At 47.3% G+C, this 22,467-nt stretch overlaps 1 protein-coding gene across 1 annotated transcript in view; it reads left to right on the top strand.

Annotated features, from left to right (window-relative positions):
* The window catches only part of Arhgef3 (Rho guanine nucleotide exchange factor 3), a 280,755-nt gene that overhangs the window by 86,107 nt on the left and 172,181 nt on the right, over positions 1-22,467 (top strand). Inside the window, exon 3 of the mRNA XM_050158206.1 lies at positions 7,629-7,695. Coding sequence (XP_050014163.1) covers positions 7,629-7,695 — 67 coding nt within the window. The remainder of the gene's footprint in view (positions 1-7,628; positions 7,696-22,467) is intronic.

Genomic DNA, 22,467 nt, shown 5'->3' with positions numbered 1-22,467 from the left:
ATTCGTAACAGTAGCAAAATTACAGTTATGAAGTAGCAACGAAATGGCCTTATGGTTGGGGTCACCACACCATGAGAAAGTATATTAAAGGGTCGCAGCATTAAGAAGACCGGACTCTCCCACCCCCTAGTCTGCCCACCCCCCTAGTCTGCCCGCCCCCTAGTCTGCCTGCCCCCTAGTCTGCCTGCCCACCATATTACCTTTAACAAGCTGCCCCCAAGAGCTGACATACTACCTTATTTACCCTTGTTTACCGCTTCCTAAGGACAGTAGGCTGTGTTTGTTTGCTAATCAGAGGGTTGGGTTTCTTCCTAAGCTACACAGGACTAAAGCATTTCAGCTTCAAGCAAACAAAAACAAGTGTCTTATGATTACAAATTAATATTTGGGAGTCATAAAGTGTCAGATTCAGGGAATATATGTGTAAGTGTGGATCCGTCCTCACTCTGAGAAGTTGCTACTGTGGAATTAGCTTTTAAGGAATTTTTAAGAAAAAATTTATTGTTTCTCCTTTGACCTTCAGGGTTTCTGAAAACTCATTCATGGCTCTCATATCCTAAAAGGTGTTTTATTTAGGAGTATTTTTGACTAGTGAAAGCAATAGTCTTATTTTGATATGGCTATCTGAGCTAGGAACCTGCCTGTGATCCCAGCTACATAAGAGGCTGAGGCATGAAGAGTGTTTGGATTGAGGGCAGACTGGGCTACTCAGTGAGGTGTTGTCTTAAAAGTCTATTCAGAGACATCTACGTGACTCTACAAGATTTGGAGTTCCATACTAACAACTTTAATGTCTCCCCCGTGCTCCCTGTCATGACCTCTGACCTGTTCCAGAGCTGGTCTCTCTCCTGATAGGAGCACTATCCTTTTCCAAGGTCAGGTTGGGGTATGGGAGAGGCTATCAGCTACCTTCTGTGCAGATTATTTTTTCTCTGTATGGTCTTTCCATGAACCCCACTTGTCCATCAGCCTGGTCCAGACCCAGCCAGTTCACAATCTTATAAAAGCGTGAGGACGTTGAGGGACAGGTGAAGATGTGCTTGCAAGTGCTGGCTGCATCCCTGAATCAAGCTGTGTCCCAGAGGGGATGGAGGAACATCTGCTTGGGTGACAAGGGGAGGTTGCCATGGTAGCAACTATAGTAACACTGACGCAACATTGGCTCTGTTCTCCTAGCTGGAAGATGGTGAGGTGCCCAGGAGAGAGGCCTTGTACTGCCCTGTGTATTCAGATGGGCTGTGTTTGGTAAAAAAACATTTGGTGAGGACACATGATTAATATATTATGATAGATTAAGTGGCCAGGAAAAAAAAATCTTATGCAACTTGGCCAAACTCAGATGCCTGAAACGGGACTGCCTGATTGTGGGCATTTTGCAGTCTGACCCCAGTAGCTACCTGTCCACTGATACCACCCTATTCCCTAGAGTCCTATGAAGATCTGGGGAGCTGATGCTTTAAAAGACACCACCGGAGCTGGGGAGATGGCTCAGTGGGTAAAGTGCTCACTGTGCAAGCATGAGCACCCATACCAAAGCTGGGAGCAGTGGGGCGGTGTGTGCCTGTAACCCCTTGTAAGGTGCCTTGAACTCACTGGCCAACTAACCGAAAATGAGTTCCAGGGTTAGCACTAGAACCTGAAGATAGAGGACGATGTCCTGATGTCAACCTCTGGCCACACGACACAAATAGTACCAATGCCAAAAAATGCTGCCACTCTCCCACGCCTAGCTCCTCCTCCTGTACACCCGCTCTGCCTTTCCACCTGTCGGAGAGGCTCACCAGACTTTGGGAATGGCTTGCTGCTTGCCACGGTGCCTAGATCGCCCCCTCGTCCATGTGCTCGGCTCGGCGTTGTCCCCCCTCTCCTCCGCGTGTGCTCTAGCAGGCCTGCCTCGGGCTAGGCTTCTTCGCTGAATTTCACTGACAGTTTGGGAATAAACATGTTTTTATGTGTGGCCACAGTCACTGCCAAGAATAACATTTACAGAGCTTCTAATTACCCCGGAGACTGTGGGGGGTCTCTATCAGAGTCAATAAACTGCTTCATGTGATGCTGGCTAATTTGAGAATTTGTGGTATCTTAGCTGCAGGAGGGTGTTAATTAGGAATGCCCATTCTCGGGACTCAGGTTTAGGATTTGGGTTTTAGAAACGCTGGACCACCTACCTTCCTGCTGATTTATTAGCTGCCGATCAACGTAGTATTGATTAAAAGATGAAGACTTTCTTCTGCTCCTCCCTCCCTGGACAAAATCCAGATGAAAACAAAGACTCCTTACAGGTGGTGGCCAGGAACGAGGAAAGGGTTTGCATCCACAGGAATGTGTTTTGAGTTAGAGCCTTGAACATATCTCCTTTCTTTCTGTTTATGATTTTGATATAGTTTGGCAGGTCTGCTTTCTCCCCTTTATTAGTTTCCACAAAGATCAGAAAGACAGTTTGAGTTCATAGTGATTTTTAAGATTTATTTTATTTCTTATTTATAGGTAGAGGTGTGTGTGGGTGTGGGTGTGAGCGTGCATGCATGCACGTGCGTGTGAGCCCACAGAGGCCAAATGAGGGCATCAGATCCCCGGAGCTGGAATTACAGGCAGTTATGAGCCGTCTGACAAATTTAAGTTCTTAAATTGCTCTTAACTGCTAAGTCATCTCTTCAACCCTTCATAGCCATAAAAAAACAAAAACAAAAACAAACAACAACAAAAAACTTTTTAAGACTTACTTGCTCTAAATTCTTTTAAAATATTCGGAAAAGTCAGCCCTGGAAGTTTTGAAAGGACTGGGGATGTAGGTCAGTGGAGAAACATTTGCCTGGAAACCATGAATGGGTTGCCAGCCCTGGCATAGAAAAAGGAAATGCCTGGTCATGGTGGCCCATGTCTGTTACCCCAGCACTCAGGGCCTGGTCAAGGCAGGAGTACGTGAATTTCAGGCTAACCAGAGATCCTGTCTCCTGTCTTAACAAAACAAGCATTACAAACTATACTTGAAGTAAAGTGTGATGTGCACTCAGAGAAGTTCATCAGTCTTTATGGCTCTCTGTAATAAGGCTGTGGCTCCGCCCGGCCCTGAGCTGCCACCCTCAGGATTAGTGCTTGACTTCCTAAGGGCTGGAGCTGCACGTGCCAGCAGACATGCCCAACTCTTGTGGCTCTTCATTTGCAGATGTAGGAAAGTCTCTAAGACTGATGGCTTTTATTGTTATTACTATTGCCTGTATGTTCATGTGTACGTGTCTGTGTGTCCACCTCTCTCTTCCAGGGCTGGGTTACAAAAGCATGCTTTTTGCATGATAGCTGGCGCTGTGCACTTAGGTCCTCACTGACACAGCAAGCTTGCTGCAGATTGGGCCATCTCCCAGCCCCTCCTTTGTTCTCTCTCTCTGTCTCTCTCTGTCTCTGTCTTTGTCTCTGTCTCTGTCTCTCTCTCTCTCTCTCTCTCTCTGTCTCTTTCTGCGTGTGTGTGTGTGTGTGTGTGTGTGTGTGTTTACCTTTTAGTTCTGTTTACCCTGGGTGTTCAATTTGTGTGTTCTTGCCAGGGTACCTTCTGAAGGTAGTCTCTTCTCTTAGAGATTGTCTATTGCTGATCATTTAAGTTTTATGTAGTCCTAGTTTTCAGTGTTTTAAAGGTGTTTTTATTTTACATGTATGCCTGAGAGCCTGCGTGTATGTATGTGCATTTTATGTGCCTGGAACAGAAGGGTCCAGAAGAGGGCTTTGGATCCCCTGGAACTGGAGTCACAGGCAGTTGTGAGTCACCGTGTGAGATCTGGGAGCCTAACCCAGCTCCTCTGCGAGGCAGCAAGTGCTCTTAACCACTGAGCCATCTCAACAGCCGCTCTTGGGATGATTTTCTGTGTTATCAGAGTCCTTTTCAGAAAGCTCTTGCCTGTGCTTGTATCTTGAAGCCTTGGGGCCAGCAAGATGGCTCAGCAGGTGAAGGGGTTTGCTGTGAAGTCCCGTGACTTAGTTCAGTCCTTGAACCCACTGAGAGGGAGGAGAGAACGAACTCCAGAGGTTGCCCTCTGGGCTCCACATGTGTGTGTCATGAACATTACTCCCCCACCCAAATAAATAAATAAATACTTATATTTTCAGACTGTGTCTCGCAGTTACTGTGTGGGTTTATCTCTGGCTCTCCTACCCCATGGTTCTGTCTTTGGGACAGTAGCATTCGCTGTTGTCACCATGACTCTATAGTATACTACAGAGATTGAGCTTGGACTTGGTCAAACTTCCAGCACCGTTACATCCGCTAAGGTTGGCCTTAACCATTTGGGGTCTTTGTGCTTCTATGTGAACTTCAGGGTTTTTGATATTTCAGTTGGGGAGGAACTACCATTGGATAGAGAGTGCAGTGGATCTGTAAATTGCTTTTGATAATAGTTTCACAATATTATTCTTCTTTGCAGTGGTTTTATCGTGTGTTTCTTTTGTGCACCTTAGAGTGCAAACTGCCAGAGTTCAAATCCTGACTTTGCCATCAATTAGCTTTGTGCTTTGTGGCAAATCATTTAACCTGTTAAAGCCTTGGTTTCTTCATTTGTGAAGGAGGGGTAACAACAGTACCTACTCATAAGATACTGTTTGGAAGACAGAATGAGTTAACGTTTAATAGGGCTGTCCAAACAGTCAGTACCTGGCATGCAGCGAGTACTCTGCAAGTGTTGATTTGCTAAAAGGAAATCTTGACAACAGCCTCTGATAGTGGTACCGAGGAGCCCCATGTGCACAGGCTGAAGGCCAGTGTTGAGGATGTGACCAGATCCCATTTTCCTCCCGAGCAGAGTGTTCTGGTGTCTTATTCCACACTAACTTGCGGGCAACTCTCTAGGGGACTGGTGGGAAGGTGGTCTGAACAGAGTCCTGGCCGGAAAAACACGTACTCGGGAAAGAACTGGGGCTCCCCATGCAGAACTTTAGAAAAATAACAGCCTGCTGCTTGCTTAAAGAGTAGAAAACTAGGGGACTGGAGAGATGACTCAGAGGTTAAGAGCACTGGCTGCTCTTCCAGAGGTCCTGAGTTCAGTTCCCAGCAACCACATGGTGGCTCACAACCATCTATAATGAGATCTGGTGCCCTCTTCTGGCGTGCACACATCAAGCAAGCAGAACACTGCATACATAATAAACAAATCTTAAAAAAAAATTCTTTGTGGACGGACGTGGAGCTGCTCTGCTGGGCTGTGACCTGCAGGCTCAGGGTGGGGGTTTCAGTAGGATACCAGGAAACCTCTCACGCTGCAGTTCAGACGGATGCAGTTGGTGTGATGGAGGGAGAGCCATCCCCTGGCTTCTAAACATGTCCCCAGAGGCTTCAGGGTCATCATAGTCTCTGGATTTTTTTTGAAAAAAAAAAAAAAAATGTTTCCAACACCAGATTGTCAAGGAACCTCTGTTACAAAACACCCTTAAAAATACCCACGGTTTCTGTTGATTCCAGCAGCTCACAGTTGGCTTCGGTGTTTGAAGTTTGGACTGCTGTGCCTGCCCTGTGTCAATGGGGCAGAACACCAACGGCTCAGATACTGGTATATCGTGTGCACTGAGTAAGTGCCCTGTGGTTAAGGGAGAGGAGGGGCACTTTGTGCATGCTGTTTCTCATCATCTCCCCCACCCCCATACTGCCAGAGTGGGCAGCACTGCTGGCCTGGGCTGTCTGACAGCAGATGTCAAGAATGTTTAGGAAAGTCTTCAGATCGTGGTTTGTCATCTGGCCTTCTCCAAGTGGGTCATAAAAAGACAGACGGCGTGCCCACTTCAGGGAAGTCATGGTTTCAAGACTACGTTGGGAACTCTGTCAACTCCCATTCTGTACAAATAAGTCTCCTGCCTCACTTTTGGAGAAAAGTCCCTCAACTCTAGTCCTCAGTGACACTAACATCCTCAGGGAGACTCACTGGGTCCTCTTGCCAATATTAGGATGTCCCTCCTCCCTCCCGCCTCCTCTACTTACTTCCTTGAAGGACATCTGTCATTTGTCTCCCCACAATGTACCCTCCCTCAAGTGCCTTCTTGTCCTGGCGGGGGCCTTCCTCTGTTTATAGACGACTCATGAACACTCTCTGTCACTGGTGTCTATCTGTGTACCCTCAGCTCCACCCCGAGGCTTCTGTCAATCTCCAGTGTGAGGTGTCTGCTTCTGGCTTCTGTCTCAACTCTCTTCTCCCCATAGGCCTTCTCTCTGTCCCCAGCTGGCTCTAGAATTTGTGGAGCATCTCTAGTCCCCCGCCACACACACACAAGTCCCTGTCCTGTTTCTTAGAGCTCTGTTCACGTTGTGCCTCCCTCCTGTAGCGTGCTGTTTTCTGTTGTGTGTATCCTGTGAAGATGTTAGGAACACATTTACGGAGGCCAGCACTGGACATTGTGTGTGAGGTTCAGCAGTAACCCAACATCCCCAGGCTTGACCCTGGACGGGGCACTTTACCATGTGTCTTCTGTGTGTCAGGCACCTGGGACAGAAACTTTAGCTCATCCAACCTTACACTCTCCTTTGAGGGGACCTATCCAGAGCAGATGTGGCCCAGCCTCTGTGTCCCACTCGCTGGCCAAAGCTGCCCCTTTATGGGGGCCAAAGCTGCCCCTTTATGATATCTCTCAAGGCATGGACCTTAGCTTGGCAGGTCTCCTTCAAGAGGCTCAGCTGGGAAAAGTGTCTCTGAAGACACACAAGTGGCAGGAACCGAAAGCTAACGGGGCTGGCTAGCTGAACAGTGCAGAAGACAGTGCAAGCGTTGCCGAGACTCGGCGATAGAGCGCTGGGGTGGGAGAAAGGGAGCAGGTCAGCCAGCAGGTGCAGGAACTGTTACCCCAGAGTGACGGAGTAAATTTGTGGTTCAGAAATAGGGTCTTGCAGAGCTGATCCCTTCTTGCTGCTACCACTCCATGGCACAGCCCTTACCATCTGTATTGAGGCTCGCTGTGCTCACTGCCAGCTACAGAATTCCCTCTCGTGCTCTAGTTGATGAAATTTTATTTACTTTATTATCAAGCAAAGATTTTTTTTCCGTCAAATTCACATCTTTTATTTTACCTGAAAACGTTTTTATTTTACCTTTGCTTAAAAAAAAAAAAAGCATGGCGGAGCCGGTAAAATGACTCAGCAGGCAGAGGCACTTGCTGCCAACGCTGAAGACCCGCATGGCAGGGAGAACTGACTCCCACAAGTTGTCCTCTGACTACGTGCCATGGCACACTGTACCCTCCACACAGAATAACTAAATATAATAAAAAAAATTAAAACCTAGAGCTTGTGTGGCCTTCATGGAGACACCGGGGTTCCTCAGCCTGTGTGCAATAGGGAAGAATTCCTGTCTGAATCGAAGCCATTTGGTAGTATCTGTCTGGGAACTGTTTGTATGTTAAAAAGAAAGAGAGAGATCTTGGGCATTGGGTTTGACGTGTATTTGTATTCTGGTGTTGCTGTGGGTTTGATTTTCCCAGGTAGACAACAGACTCTTCTGTGAGGCTGTGGGGTCAAGCAGGGTTTTGGGGGTGAAAGTAGCTGCTGAAGTCATCTACCTCATGCCCCCAGCCGTCCGTCCAGGGGGCTTTCCTCTTAGTGAGGCAGAGCCTCCTCTGTGCATCTAATCCCTGGACAGTAACGTTTGGTTTTTCTCTTCTAGACCCAAGCGGCCGAGGCAGAACAACTTCTCGATGTTTCCCTCTCCCAAAGCTTGGAATTTCAGAGGGGTAAGTAGTGTCTCTCCGGAGTGACCCTGCCCCATGGTGGGGACATGGTATGCTACACTTGGCTCTCCTAACAACCTTCACCTGGGGGCAGCACCTAAGTGTCCATGCACGGGTGACATCACCTACCCTGGACACAGACCATGTGGCTGTGGGATACTCCTGTGAAAATGTCAAGGTCTATCATGACAATGTCAAGGACTGGCTCTGTGGTGCTGTGAAGCACCCAGTGTGCCTGGAGGTGGACCTTTGCCTTTTTGCAGGGTTATCTGGTGATGCAGATCTGTAATGCAAAGTCCATCTCGGGTCTGTAAGGCTGAGCTGTGCGCACTCTCCCAGGGTGGGGTCCTAGATCACAGCATCCCTGGAACACCTAGTTTCCTCCTCTGTTTGGAAAGGAAGGGTTCAGAGTCTGTGTGCTAGCAAACCTGCTTTGTTTGTATGTGTGGTAGCGAAAGCCTTTGTAGTGTAAGTGTTTGCAGTTCTGTGGTTCTTTAGCTTGTGAAGGGGGAGGATGCTGAGCATGCTCACCCGGGCCCTGGGCGGTTGTCATAAAGGAGGGCTGAGGTATAGAGACAGGTTGTGAGTAGTGTACTGGAAAGATGAATGACCACATTGTTCTAGATGTGAGGTGCAGAGGGGGAGCGCATGCGGGAAAGATCTGAGGGTTAGGAGTAGCCGAAGATCAGAGAGGGATATCATGATGCTGTCAAAGGCCTGGCAGCGTGAATTGCACAGCCGCCTTGTCACATCTCTGAGAATCAGCGTCGTTGGTCCGAGAAGCATCAGGCTTGCGGTTTTTCTTAACTGCACCCATAAGAGTTGGTCTGTTGCCAGGTTCAGGAAGAATCAGCCATGCTGCACGCTTACACAGTCGGTTAGCCTTGCTCCAGGTTGCCTTTGTTAGCAAACACTTCACCGCCCTCCCTGCAGTTCCCACTCTTGAAACTAGGTGTGTCTCCAGCCACAGCAAGGGGTGGTAGTGTGCCCGTCTTTCACCAGACCCAGGGTGCCGCAGATGTATTCACACACAGACACTGAGAGCATTGTTTGGCTGGCCTTGGTGGGGACTTTGAAAACAGAGTGAAAGATAGATCAGAGCGAAAGGAAGGAGAAGGACAGTGAGGAGGGGCCCCGAAGGGTGTGTTGAGCCCCAGTACCTTTGTTCCTCTTCTGGTTGTAAGAGTGCTTAGCTCAGAATCTCTGTCTGTCTGCCTGTCTGCCTGTCTGCCTGTCTGCCTGTCTGCCTGTGTGTGTGTGTGTGTGTGTGTGTGTGTGTGTGTGAGAGAGAGAGAGAGAGAGAGAGAGAGAGAGAGAGAGANAATATATGTACACACACATATGTGTGTTATGTATCTATGTTCACTGGTGTCCTGTCTGCCTGTCTGCCTGTGTGTGTGTGTGTGTGTGTGTGTGTGTGTGTGTGTGAGAGAGAGAGAGAGAGAGAGAGAGAGAGAGAGAGAGAGAGAATTAAGGCAGGCTGTCATTCCACCTGACATTTTGTGGGTTCCATGGATCCGAACTCCAGTTATTTGACAAGTACTTTAACCGTTGAGTTGTTTCCCTGGCCCATGGAACTATGGAATTCTTGCTCTTGTCTGCAGATGAGCTGGGAAATGCTTCACAGGGACCCGTTGTCCACCAAGCAATGCTGGAGGCACGGTAGCTCTGTGGACTGCAGGAGACATTTTAGACACCTCCTTGGCTGTTTCTCTGGGGCCTAGTCTTTACTTAGGAAGACATGTGGAGACTCTTGGGTTTAGAAGGAAATACAGTATAGCCTCAGCTCTCTCACTGAAGCTGAAGGCCTAGTCAGGACTCTGGTTGCCTTCTGGTGGTGAAGTCAATGTAAATCGCCTCAAGTGAAGAGGGAACTGATGGGCTAGGATTAGGGTTGGAGCCTGGGCCCCCCAGACAGTGTCCTTCCTAACGACCCGAAAGTCTGCAGTTCTGAGGTGATATCTTATGTCTTAGATGTCTACCTCTCCACAGAAGAAAGTGACTTGCCTGTGACCACACGTGGTAAAGTAGCGCCCAGACTCCAGCTAACTGTGCCTGCCTTGAGTGGCACTTTTGTGGGAAGTCTTTTCCATACGAAGTTATTTGCAAGTGGTAAAATATTTATGCTATTTGTCTCACGCCAACTTTCCAAACAAACAAGGGGCTGGGCAAAGGCATAATGCAAAGTAAAAAACCCAGTAGAAAAAATTGTGAAGGGTCGGGATAAGCCATCCTAAAGAGGAAATACAAAGTAGTCAAATCGTTCATTTTAACTGATGTTTTAAAATAACAAAAGTAGTAAAAAAAAATAGCAATAGTGATGTAGTATGTCCATTGACGTCTTACCGTGTGTAAGCATCACATGCTCTGGCAGACATGATCTTATCCCAGTCCTCAGATGGTGAGAGCAAAGCCAGAACCATCACCAGAGTTCCACAGTGATGAGACAGGGGGCCCAGTTTGCTTAAATTACATCTTATTGATTGATTGATTGATTGATTGATGGATGTGTGGCCCACGAGGGGCGCATACATGCCGATGAGCGTGTGCGGATGTCAGAGGACAACTTTGTGGGGCTTGGTTCTTTCCTTGCACCATATGGGTCTGAAGGGTCAGATTCAGATAATCAGGCTTGGCGGCCAGTGCCTTCACCCGCTTAGCCATCCTGCTGGCCCTGGGTCTAGCCTGGCCTCAGAGTCTGTTCTCTTTGCAGTGTGGTTGTATGACTAGTGCATATGATGTGAGGGAGACAGTGTGTGCGTGTAGTGCGCTGTCTATAACGTGATCAGTTCTTTCATGATGAGAAGTGATGAGAAGCCATCGAGTTCTTTCTGAAGGGAGGTGATACATACATAGTAACATATAGAAGAAATACACAGGAGAAGTTTGGGAAGCTGTCACTCGTGAGGGACTGTCTGAGATGGCTGAGAGCTTCTGGGACGGTTGTGTCGCCTCCAGACTTTTTTGTCATGTGTGAATTCTCTAGAGAGCAGGTGTGCTGCACCTATAAATATCAAAAGGATAAGCATGGTAACTAAAGAAGACCTTCCATTATCAGAGTCTGCCTTAAGCAAGAGGAGGTATATTTAGCCGGGTTTGGAACTAGAAGGCCCTGCTAAGAGACATCGTCAACTGATGTCATACAAGGCCTTTGAGGACTGATAAAATCTGGATATACAGAAAGGGCCTGTGTAGCATGAATAATAAAAACTCAGAGACATATTGAGGTTCAACCTGAAGATCAGAAGAACAAAGTGGCCTACCACTGGTTCTTCCCATTACCTCAGACCGAAATGGCGACCCTGCCTCCCCTAATGCTCAGAATGAGACTGAGCTGAGACCTGTCTCCTCCCATTTTATATTCCCCTCTAGCAATGGGATTAAAGGTATGTGCCATCACTGCCTGGCCTTTATGGCTGACTAGTCTGGCTGCTTTGCACTGAGCTTCAGGCAAGCTTCATTTATTAAACACTACGGGCCTGCTTGTCCCATGACCAAAGACATGTGTCCACATCTTATCCCCTAACCCCACTCTTCTGAGAGCCTAGAAGGCCACCATGCACACTTGTGGTTGGGCATTTTACTATAAGCTGACCCTGGATAGTCCAGACTCCGAGTTTGGTAAACAGTCCTTGGCCGCTATAACAGAAGCTTAAGTGATAAAGCCAAGGGCTTTGGGGTCAGAATGCCAGAGAGAGGACTTTAGCCTGGACACATGTCAGTATCAAATCCCTATGGGAGAGATGATAAAGACATCTTTAAAAACCCGAGGCTTAGTGATGGTGGGCACAGTGTTCGGAATAACGCCTCCTAGGGAAGTGTGCAGGAAATATTAGGTCTTTACTGCCGAGGTGCCCTCATACCTGATGGGCATGTTTTCTAGGGATACCTATTTAATAGATGTCTCTTTGATGTGAGGTGCCCTTTAAAAGGGAAACGGCCCACGCCCATATCTGGCTTCCTCTGAATCCTGTTTCTCTCATTTTCTTCAGGCAGCAGAGCAGCCACCCTGGGTATAGCCTGATACCTGGGGGGGTCAGCCCTCATCATCTTGCCTCGCTGCCACCAGAGGTGTGGCAGGCGTACCGCAGCTCGTCTTTAGATTCGAGCCTTTGTCGTTTGTTTTGGCCGTGTTCTAGACCTGTGGGGTTAGAGTGGACTTGGGTGTCACTTCTTCAGTACACAATTGAGACTGAGTTTTTAGCTGCCTTTGTTTGCCTTATGTAGTTAATTAATTAGCTTCAATTAATCTCCTGCTGGTTCCCTAATTCTGCCGGTTAAAGGATGCTTGAACTTTGGGCTCATTAGGGAATCATCTGAAAGCGACAGAATGTAAATTGGGAGCTGAGTGAAAATAGGCAGGGTGGTAAAAACCTAATGACTTGACTTTGGTACCTGGAGCCCACGGGAAGGTGGGAGAAGAGAGCCAGCTTCATAGGTGCCTCCAACCTTCACATGTGTGCTGACATGCCCCCCTGAAAAAATAGCACAGAAAAAAAGCCTTCAAAAATAAATTCACGCAAACAGTGTGCTTGTGTACTCAGGTCAAAATACTACCTAAGGTCATTCCTCAGGCTTATCTGCCTTTGTTTTTGTTACAGGGTCTCTTTCTGTCTTAAATCATGCAGATTTACCCAGGCTGGCTGGCTAACCAAAGCCCTGTCTGTCCGTCCTCTTCCGCCCTCAGTGCAGAGATGACAAGTGCGTGCTACCATGCCTGGCTGTTCCCTGAAGATACTATTTTTTTTAATTAAGTTATTTTTTAAATACCTGTATGCCTGCATACCAGAAGATGGCATTAGATCCCATTATAGATGGTTATGACCCAGACCCACTATGTAGTTGCTGGGAACTGAACTCAGGATCTCTGGAAGAGTAGTGAGTGCTCTTAACCGCTGAGCCATCTCTCCAGCCCCAGCAGACAGATCTTTTTAAACATACAGAGGTATGGGAAGTTTTTAAAGAATGGGGAGAGAACTGAGTCTTCTCTGGAACCTGCCTCCTTTCTGCCATGGGTGCAGCAGCTCTACTGACCAAATTTAAGTTCCTTCAAACTGTAGAAATGCAGCCATGTTCAGAGACACCCCCCAACACACACAGACACTCACACATGCACATATACACACGCACACACACAACAGAGACACGCACACATACACACACAGAGACACACACAAAGACGCACACAGACACACACACATGCATGCACACACGCACGCACGCACACAACAGAGACACACACGTGCATGTACACAAGAGACACACATGCACAGAAACACACAAGTACATGCACACACATGCATGCACACACAACAAAGGCACACAGAGACACACGCATATACACATGCACACAGAAATGCACACGCACACACACACACACACAGGGTTACTAGTGACGAATTCTCATTGGTCTAGCTTTGTCATGTGAATACTCCCAAACCAATCATAAGTGGCCAGGGGATAGGGTCACTCTGTTCCCCATTGTTGCTTTTACTGTAACCATAACAATATAGTGTCATGAACCATTTCCCCCCTAAAAAGCGTTACAGGAACCATCACCCTGGGGAGTCTGCAGAGAACCCCACACCCATAATTATGTTCTATTGACAGAACCTGCCCCATACCCAATTAACTGTTATCTGTTAGCGGAACCCGCCCTCACATTCTAGCTATCCAGGGAACCAGGTGTGGCAACTTGTGACTTCTTGGCCTACCTCCTGGCCTATGTGACCTGGAACACGCGGCAAGAGTCCAGTTTCCCTACCCTTCAGGGGCTATATAAGCAGCAACCATGACCCTAATAAACGGAGGCTTTGACAAATCTGCTTGGCCTCCTTCTTCTGTCCTAGCTCATTCCCTTCCAGGTAGCACCCCTCCGAGACCCTGGAATAACTGATTGCAGGGTGGGTTACAAACCCCTAGACTGAGTAACCCACCCCAACGCAATCGACAATATAGGGGTAGATTAGTTTCTAGAAGGCTAGGAGGCACTGAGCAGATGCCAACAATTTTTGTTCACTAAGTTATCCCTCATTTCTCCTCGTACAGTAAAATGTAGGCAATTGTCTCCATCCCTGGGCTCTGACTTCAGGTAGCCCCAACTCTGAACTTCCTTTTTGGAATAGAGGTTGTTCATTTAGTAACTGTTTTTTTTTTTCACTCCTGGCAGTTTGCTGGGAGCAAGAATATCTTTTTCAGCAAAAATACATATCAAACGTCGTCATCTCGAGTTAAAGAATAAAAGGCCTGAAGGTTGTATTCTGAAATGGCTTATGGCACTCAGGAGGCTGAGACAAGAGGGTGGCCACAAGCTGCCAACCTGGTCTGTAATGAGAAACCTTGTCTCAGCTCCTAGTGTACCCCCACCCTGGAGGGAGGGAACAGACAGACAGACAGACAGATCTGGGGACAGTTCTGTTTGATCAGTAGCCGCTTTTTGCCAGTTAGCTGAAAAAAATTGCTGCGTCATTTTTGTTTGACTTGTTTCCTGGATAGAAGACACGTGGAACCAGCGTGGGCAGGCACTAGTGTGTAGCCACATGTGGGCCTTCTGTGGATTATTATTTAAATTTTGTGCCTCTGTATATCGTGTGTATACATGGCACTCTATATACACGTGTATACATGTACTCTGGCGACTTGTGTCTCATGGATATTAAGTATCTTTTGCTCCTCTCATTTGTGTTTTGCACATATATTTTACTTACTAGCTGTTTACATGTTCTTCACATAATGTAAAATACTTTCTATTATGGAACATGTCTTCTAAGTGACATTTTCCAGAAGTGAAATGTATACACTCCAAACCCAAATCTTACTGCAGTATGGTTACACTGAGTTCATTTTTAATGAATGATTCTGTGTGCGTGTGGTAATGGAATTCCTCTCTTGCTTGAGTTTTGGGTTCAACTGGGCTCATTGTCATTCACCAGCTCTGGAGATCTGCAAGTCCTGGGCCAGCGATTTTTGTGCGTGATGGTTCCTGCCCACTCGCAGATGGCGCTGGTAGTAGAACCAGCTGGCTCTGACACTGGAGCAGCAGCGTGTACCACGAGTCCCCGACTGCTTGGCTAACCCACGTTCAGCAGAGGAGGAACATTCTGTGCGTCAGAATACCGCTAATGTGCTTCTGTGTCCCCAAGTTGATTGCATCTAACATCCCATTTAGGAAAAAAGGGGGAAACAAGGCTGATTTTTTTTTTTGATGCAAAGCTCTGATCTGAGTTAAGAGAAGTACAATGATGTATCAGCTATGCATTTTAATTTATGCAGGTTCACCTAAACCTTACTGAAGAGGGCATGGGAGAAGACCGTATGACTCAGTGCAGGTGTTCAGCGACATGTTATGTTGTTTCCTCTGGTGGTCCTCTTGGGGATGCTAGACCACGCCATGGCCTCTGTGCAGTGTGCACCCTAAAACCAAGCAGCAGCTTTCTCTGGTGCTAAAGCTGAAGATGCGTATAGCATGCTTGCTCCAGCAGCAGGGGAGGCAGGACTGAGTGTGGTTACTGAAAGGATTCACTCGGTTCCTTCCTAGGGGGTTAGCATGATTATCATTTTTACAGTGTGTGTCGTCTTGTCAGTGTTTTTATCATGAACCGTGACAAACACGCGAGAACGCTGGAAGACAAGAACATTGAGCGTTTCCTCTCCGGAATCTGCAGCTGCTAGTGTTTGCTCTCCTTGTTGGTTGACTGTGGACACGGGGTGGATTATTTTGCTGACACTTCAAAATTTGCAGATACCATGACTTTCTATTTCTAAACACTCCAGCAGATAGATGCCTAGAATAAGGATGCTGGCCACGGTATTGTCAAATCCAGCAGTTACCAGTTCCTCTATTTCCCGTCATTGGTTGTGTGTTCATACACATGCACGTGTATGATGTCTTTTAGCCTGTTTTTCAGTCCTTTATATTTCTTGTGAACTGGTAGTTTAGGACATGGTTTACTTCAGGTTGACCCCCTAGGGCTGCTACTGGCCTCCCACTCCCAGGCAGTTATGCTGTTTGTTAATCTGAGCTGCTGTGCTCTGCAGCCAGATGCTCCCAGCAGCCAAGGCTCTGCTGGGGGTGGCTAGCACTGCAGATTTCTTTCTGCTGTTTTAAATGAAGCTCTAGGCAAAGAACAGGTACTCTGTTGCCCTAAGAAAGTGATGGTTTATTTAATGAAAAGAATACTCAGTTGTGGGGACCTGGGCTCTTGTCCCCAGGCTTTTATCCTTGTGAGTGGCTCCGCTGGGTACATGGCGGTGCCAACTCTGGGCACATGGCGGTGCCAACTCTGCCTTGATTGACCCATAGCTCGCAGAACAGTTGTCCTATCTGAATGTCCCTAAGGAAGTTTTGATTGGTCAGCTCCTCTCTCTGGCCTTGGCCAGCTGGCTTGTGGTCAGAAGGGCTGCTCTCTCGACCCATTCATCTGTAGCCAGAGAATCAAGTCCAAGTGGGTTTGCCATTTGCCAGTCTGGGCAGGTGATCAGCCTCACAGAGACTCAAGCTCCTTAGCCAAAATGTTTCAGGTTCTTGTGGGGATTAGATTAAATAAGTCATGTCAGTTCCCCACGGGTCTGTGATTAAGTGTTGGACAAGTCGGCCCGTTCTTGCCTGGTTTCTCAGCCTAGGATCTCACAGCCAGGCAGTATTGCTCTGGGCAGAGCAGCTGAGGGGTACATTACCTGGGAAGGGAGTGTGGGAAAGGCATCCTAACCCCGTTTCTAGGCTTCTAGTGTAGAACACCTTTCCCTTTCCCCCAGTATTTTTCCACTTTTAAGCAATAGACTCAGATCCTGGATCATGGGAGACGAAGTCCAGACGATTTGCGGTAATTAAGTCTTAATGCATCTTGTGAGGTTTGGGGTTGTCTCAGTTTGGGATTTATTTTGTTTGTCTCTCTGCTGTGTCGCTGACCAAATTCTTGTATTGCTTGTGATTTTGATGTGGGAAAAATGATCAACTCGTTTTGAGGTATCGAGGTAACTCTCGAAACTATTGGCTTCAGTGGATCAGTTTAAGAATTGGAAAATCAAGAACAACAAAAATGTGCATGGAAGTGTGTGTGTGTGTGAGTGTGTGTGTGAGTGTGAGTGTGTGTGTGAGTGTGTGTGAGTGTGTGAGGTGTATGTGTGAGTGTGTGTGTATGTGTGAGTGTGTGTGAGTGTGTGTGGTGTGTGTGTGAGTGTGTGTGAGTGTGTGTATGTGTGAGTGTGTGTGAGTGTGTGTGGTGTATGTGTGAGTGTCTGTGTGTGTGAGTGTGTGTGAGTGTGTGTGTGAGTGTGTGTGTGTGTGAGTGTATGTGTGAGTGTGTGTTTGAGAGTGTGTGTGTGTTTGTATTTGTGTGGGATGTATATACATATGTGGATGTTGGGGTCCAATATTAATCGTGGGTGTCATTCAGGAGCTGACCACTTTGCTCTTTTTTCTTTTTCTTTTTCTTTTTTTTTGGTGGGAGGTGACAGGTTCTTATTGTGTAACTAATGCTGACCTAGAACTTGCTTTGTAGATCAGGCTGGCTTCAAGCTCACAGGGATCCTCCTGCTTCTGCCTCAAGCCTTGAGATTAAAGGTGTTTGCCACCACTCCTGGCTTAAAGGTCTGCCACCACCTTGCTTTTGAGACAGGGTCTCTCCCTGATATTCAGTTGGTGTATCTGGCTAGGCTAGTTGGCTGCGAAGGTCCAGGAACCTGTCTTCTTGAGCATCCCAGCACCAGGATTTTATAAGCACACACCACTGCACCTGGCTTTTTAAAGTTTACGCGTTGGGGATCTAACTCAGGTCTACATACTTGTTGGCAAAAACACTAACCAGCATCAGGAAAAAAAATTTACTCGTTTTTCTTCACTTACAGAATTAACCTGTTGTAAGCGATCCCTTGAAGTGTGAAGGGCAACAGATTGAAAACTTGTATTAGGAATTTGTGAACTGAGATAGCTTTTTGTCACCATGATAAATATCTGAGGTAAACAACTTAAAAAAGGGGGGGAGGCTTATACTGACTCATTATTTGGGCATGGCTGCTTGTGCGCCCGGTAGCAACACAGGGCATCATGGCAGGGGCATGTTGTGGAGGATGCAGCTCACCTCATAGTGACCAGGAAGGAAAGAGGGACGTAGGAAGGGGACAGGGTTACAATATTGTCCCAAGTACCTAACTTCCTTTTTCTAGATGCAGCCAATAGCCCCAGTTCATGGACCAAGCCTTCAACACATAGGTCTTCAGGACACATTTCAGTAGAACTTAGCAGGGGTCACAAAGAATAGTTAGTGTTCCGGTATCATTCTGTTGGTGTGTTACATTGCCTGGTGGGGAGCAGCATGGGCCGGAAGGTTCATTTCAGTTCACAGGCCCAGGTCCACTAAGGCGGGCACCTTTGAGACAGCTTGTCACATCATAGTCACTCTCAAGAGCCGAGAGAAATCAGTGCGGGCACCGTACTCTGCAACCCGCTTTCCCAGGTCAGGACCCAAGCCCAGAGAATGGTGCCGCCCACCGTAGAGGGGGCTTCTAAGTTAATGAAAGCAAACAAGATAGTCTCCAGAGAACATGCCCATGGGCAAATTTGATCTAGATAACCCTTTATTGTGATTTTCTTCCCAGACCTTCAAAGTTGTCTCAAATTGGCAATGAAAACTAACCACTATCGCTCTTGGCTTTTAAAAAGGACTTTTTGGTGTAACAAACAATAATTACTTTTCGTTCCACGGTATGTAGTTTCCCACCCTGGGACTTGTGTGATTAAAGTCTAATGAATTTTTTCTTAGGAGGGATCTCTACTAGGCACCAAAGTTTATGGGACATTTCCAAGACTTCCCAGGAAGAGAGGGCTTGTGGTGTAGGCTGGAACCCGTCAAGTGTTCAGAAGTAGTAGCATTTGGGGCTCTCAAAACAGTCAAATCTCCCTCCGTCTCTTCTCACAGGCTTTACCCTATCTTTTAAAAACTATTCTCTTATATTTTGTATTTTCGGTTGTGAGCCTAGCCCTTAACGGCTGAACCATCTCTCCAGCCCCTTTCTCATCTCATTATTGAGTGACTAAGAGCCCAGCATATGTGCCGCGAACACACTTGTCCTCTTTTCCCTGACACCTGTGACTCAGGACATGACCTTTCCCTTTCAGTTCATCCGTCATCCTGAAGTGGTTCATCAAATTCTCCAGTGAGAACGAATGGCTCTGGAACCTCAGCTCTCACTTCAGTAAATGCCTTTCCTTCCACTTCTCTGCTTGCACTTGGTTTCTGTTTTAGAATGTTAAAGCTGTCTTCTTATATTTGTGTATAATTTTACGCTCTTGGCCCCAGACTTCTAAAACCTAGTAAGAAGTATTTTTGCTACTGATCTCATAGGGCAGGTGCTAAGAAAGGGCAAAGGAGCCGAAGAAGTCCTTAGTAGCAAGCAGGAAGGGATTCGAAGAAATCTCACTTAATTTTGTTTTAGCAGTTTTCACAAATACCCTCTCCCAGGATCTGAGCCCATATTTGTCAGAAGAAATAGCTCAGTTGCTGAGATTTCCTCTAAGCTTCGCTCTGTTCCTCAACCTTGACACTGGGGTGATTTCTAGGACCTGATCTCCACTCTCTGAAGAACATTTTTGTCTGTCTGTGAGCTGTGGTTGCTCAGACTCACTTGGCTACTCTTGCTTACAGTTGCTAGTTCATTTCTTATGACCTGACGGGTTACGGTGGCATGGTGAGGATCTACCACAAGCAATTCTCTTTCCACTGCTTGAGTGATAGGACTGGCTACTGGCTTCAGCCATCAAAAATTGGTGTGGGCTTGCTATCATGGTTTTATTAAAGTGCCTGTCACATGAGGAAGTTATAACACGTGATGGGTGAGGAGGCGCTCAAGTCCCCAAGAGGACCCTGTCACTACAGTGGGCTCAGTGAGCAGATGTCCCAGCACTGGGAATAAGGTCATGTCTGCCTCGGGCTGGCTGTCCAAGGTGGCTGAGGACCAGCCTTGAGCAAAAGCGCTGGTGGGTGGAGGCAGGATGACCTTGAACTTTTGACCCTTCCATCCACTGGGATCCTAAGTGTTCACTGCCTTGCTCAGGTTTATGTGGTACTAGGAATCGAACCTAGGGCTTTATGCGTGCTAGATAGGTAAATGTTATATCATCTAAACAAGGTTTCTCTCTGGGAACTGTTATCTTTTCCATTAGCTAAAGGAGAGAATCAGAAGTCTTGAGGCTCTCATGAGCTTCCAGAATCATGAGCTGTAAGGACACACATTCTCTAGCTCAGTTTGTACTTTTAGAAATCTCCAGTCACTGTCCCGATTGTAGGAACAAGGAAATATGAGTTTGGGGTGGGGGGAGGAGACGATCTTTTTAAGCCACTGCATGCCTCCTTAGTTGGCTCTCAAAATGCTCGCCATAGGCTGGTTAGAGCTGCGGAGTCTTGGGCCCTGCCCTACCTGGATCAGTGTCCATACTTCACAGAGGTTCACTCTCTCCAGTTGAGGGGTCATACTGTTTCTAGTATGTGCAGAGTAGCCGTTTGATGTTGAGGGGCTAGCCTGTGCTGTGCTGGCCGGCAAGGCTACCTTGCTTGGATGTGGGACTCGGGGCAAGACAGTGGTTTGTGGGGAAGGAGGGAGGAAGCCCATGTCACCCCTCACAGGGCCCACATGTGGTCTAATGCATTTCCTGCCTGGGTTGCTTTATTGGAGTGCCCCACCGGTCCATATTCTGCCTCTTCCTTGTCAGGCCACAGACAAATGTGGCCTCTCTGGGTTTCCATATCACGCATCCCCCGTCACATCTAGGTGTGTTGGGGGGGGGCATTGTTTTTAGATGGCAGTTTGCTGAGGGCAGAGGTCATTTTCCATACCCACGATACTACCACTTGTCACGTGTCCACGTGATTTGAGATTAGGCAGAAGGTAAACAGAGCTCACATGGAGCCTTGAACACGCTGCAGATGCGGGATGCCAGTCACTAGCTGCAGCAATTATATCCTGTGCATGGTCTCGCTCCCTGTCCTCCTTTACCCCGTCATTATCCTGGTGGTAAAGAAGCAGCCATTTTAGGCTTTCAAAGTGGGAAGAAATGAGAGGAAGCATGGTACTTAGAGGACTGGAGAAGACGTTTCAGATCCCGTGTCCACGCCTGAGTGGAAGCAGGACCTATGCGGATGCTTCCACTAACAGACTCTGTGGCTACTACTAGGAACCCCAGTGTCCTCTAGTCCCTGCCTCGGAGTTGCTATGGTGACGGACAGCCACGATGCAGTAAGCATCCCGTGTCGTGCCTGCTGTGCGGAAGTCCCTCCCAAACAGGGAGGCATTTCTGTTCATGGCTTCCAGGAGTCGGAAGCGCAGTTAGGGTCTGTGGTGAGAAAACAGCTCCTTAGCATGCACTGGTGGATTCTGTCGCTGCAGAGGGGCCTGGTGGGTCCTTCTCATTGTGCTATGGCTTGGCTTACATGCTCAAGGTCAGATTTCCTGCATGTCAGACTGGCTGAGTGCCCTATGGTGGTTATTTAATATCACTAAGGTTTGGATTGCCTCATTTGTAAAATGTGCCTCATAGTTGTATGTGATTCAAGGGGCTATTGAGAAGCCTTCTGTGAAAATGTATAAAACTACACCAGAGTTTGGCACAGTGTGAGAATTTGCTGTTGCTTCCCCTTTATGGAGACCAGGAAATCCAGGTCTCACATAGTGGGTGACTCTCACAAGCCTGTTGCTCATGTGGGGCAGCCCAGATATTAGGGTCTGTGTTATGTAACCCCAACATTGTACCTGCTAGTAGTAGGAAATGTCTACACCAGCACTCCCCAGATACCTGTTCTTGGGGTTCCCTCCTCAGTCCCACACCCTTATTTTGAGACAGGTGCTCATGTAAAATGCTTGCTTCAGACTCACTGTGTAGCTGGGGTTGACTTTCAGCTTCTGGTCCTGCAGCCTCTACTTCCTGCGTGGCAGAATTACATATGTGTGCCATCACGCCCAGTTGATGTGGTAGAATTACAGACGTGTGCCATCACGCCCAGTTTATGTGGTACCAAGGATGGAACCTAGGGCCTAGTGCATGCTGGGTAAACACAGAGAACCAACCCCAGACCCAACAAATTCTTATATTAGATTAAAACAGATGGCAATAAAACCATGTTGATTACATTATAGAATGCTGCCTAATATGTTTAATAACAAACGTCTTGTTACTTGTGGTATATATATATATGTGTGTGTATGTGTGTGCACATATATGTATGTGTTTGCACATACACTAACAGCAGCAACATCTATTTGTACAGATTTATATTCCTACTAGAAGTAGCCTAGCCATTGTCAGTACTCACAATGACTGTTTTTTGTTGGTTTGGTTGTTTTTTTTTTTTTTTTCTCCCTGAGACAGGATTTCTCTGTGTAGCTCGGGCTATCCCAGAATTTGCTTCGTAGACCAGGCTGGCTTCAAATGCACAGAGATCTGCCTGCCTCTGCCTCCCAGTACTGGGATTAAAGGCGTACACCTGTATGCTTGGCCTCCTAATGATTTTTTACTGTGGCAAAGCCACCGTAGCTGTATTCACTAGACAGGCTGTTAGAAGGAGGTGGTGGAAGGGTCCCTGGGCCCTGCCCCAAGATTTCATTTGCTCCTTCCTGCCATTTGTGTGCAGTTCTGCCCTAACTGGATGTGGCCTTCAGTGGGTGGGTCAGGGGTGTTCTATAAGTGCTGGCATATATGTGGGAGTGACTGAAGGGGACTCCATCTCTGTGGCTATGGGGAAGCCATCATCCATGCTGAGGAAAGGTGTCTCAATACAGCTGCTT

Source organism: Alexandromys fortis, unplaced genomic scaffold, assembly GCF_014885135.2.
Source record: "Alexandromys fortis isolate MF-2015 unplaced genomic scaffold, M_Fortis_MF-2015_v1.1 scaffold_106, whole genome shotgun sequence".
NCBI classification, from domain to species: Eukaryota; Metazoa; Chordata; class Mammalia; order Rodentia; family Cricetidae; genus Alexandromys; species Alexandromys fortis.
Note: the sequence above shows the minus strand (reverse complement) of the source record. Positions and strands in the feature narration are given on the sequence as shown.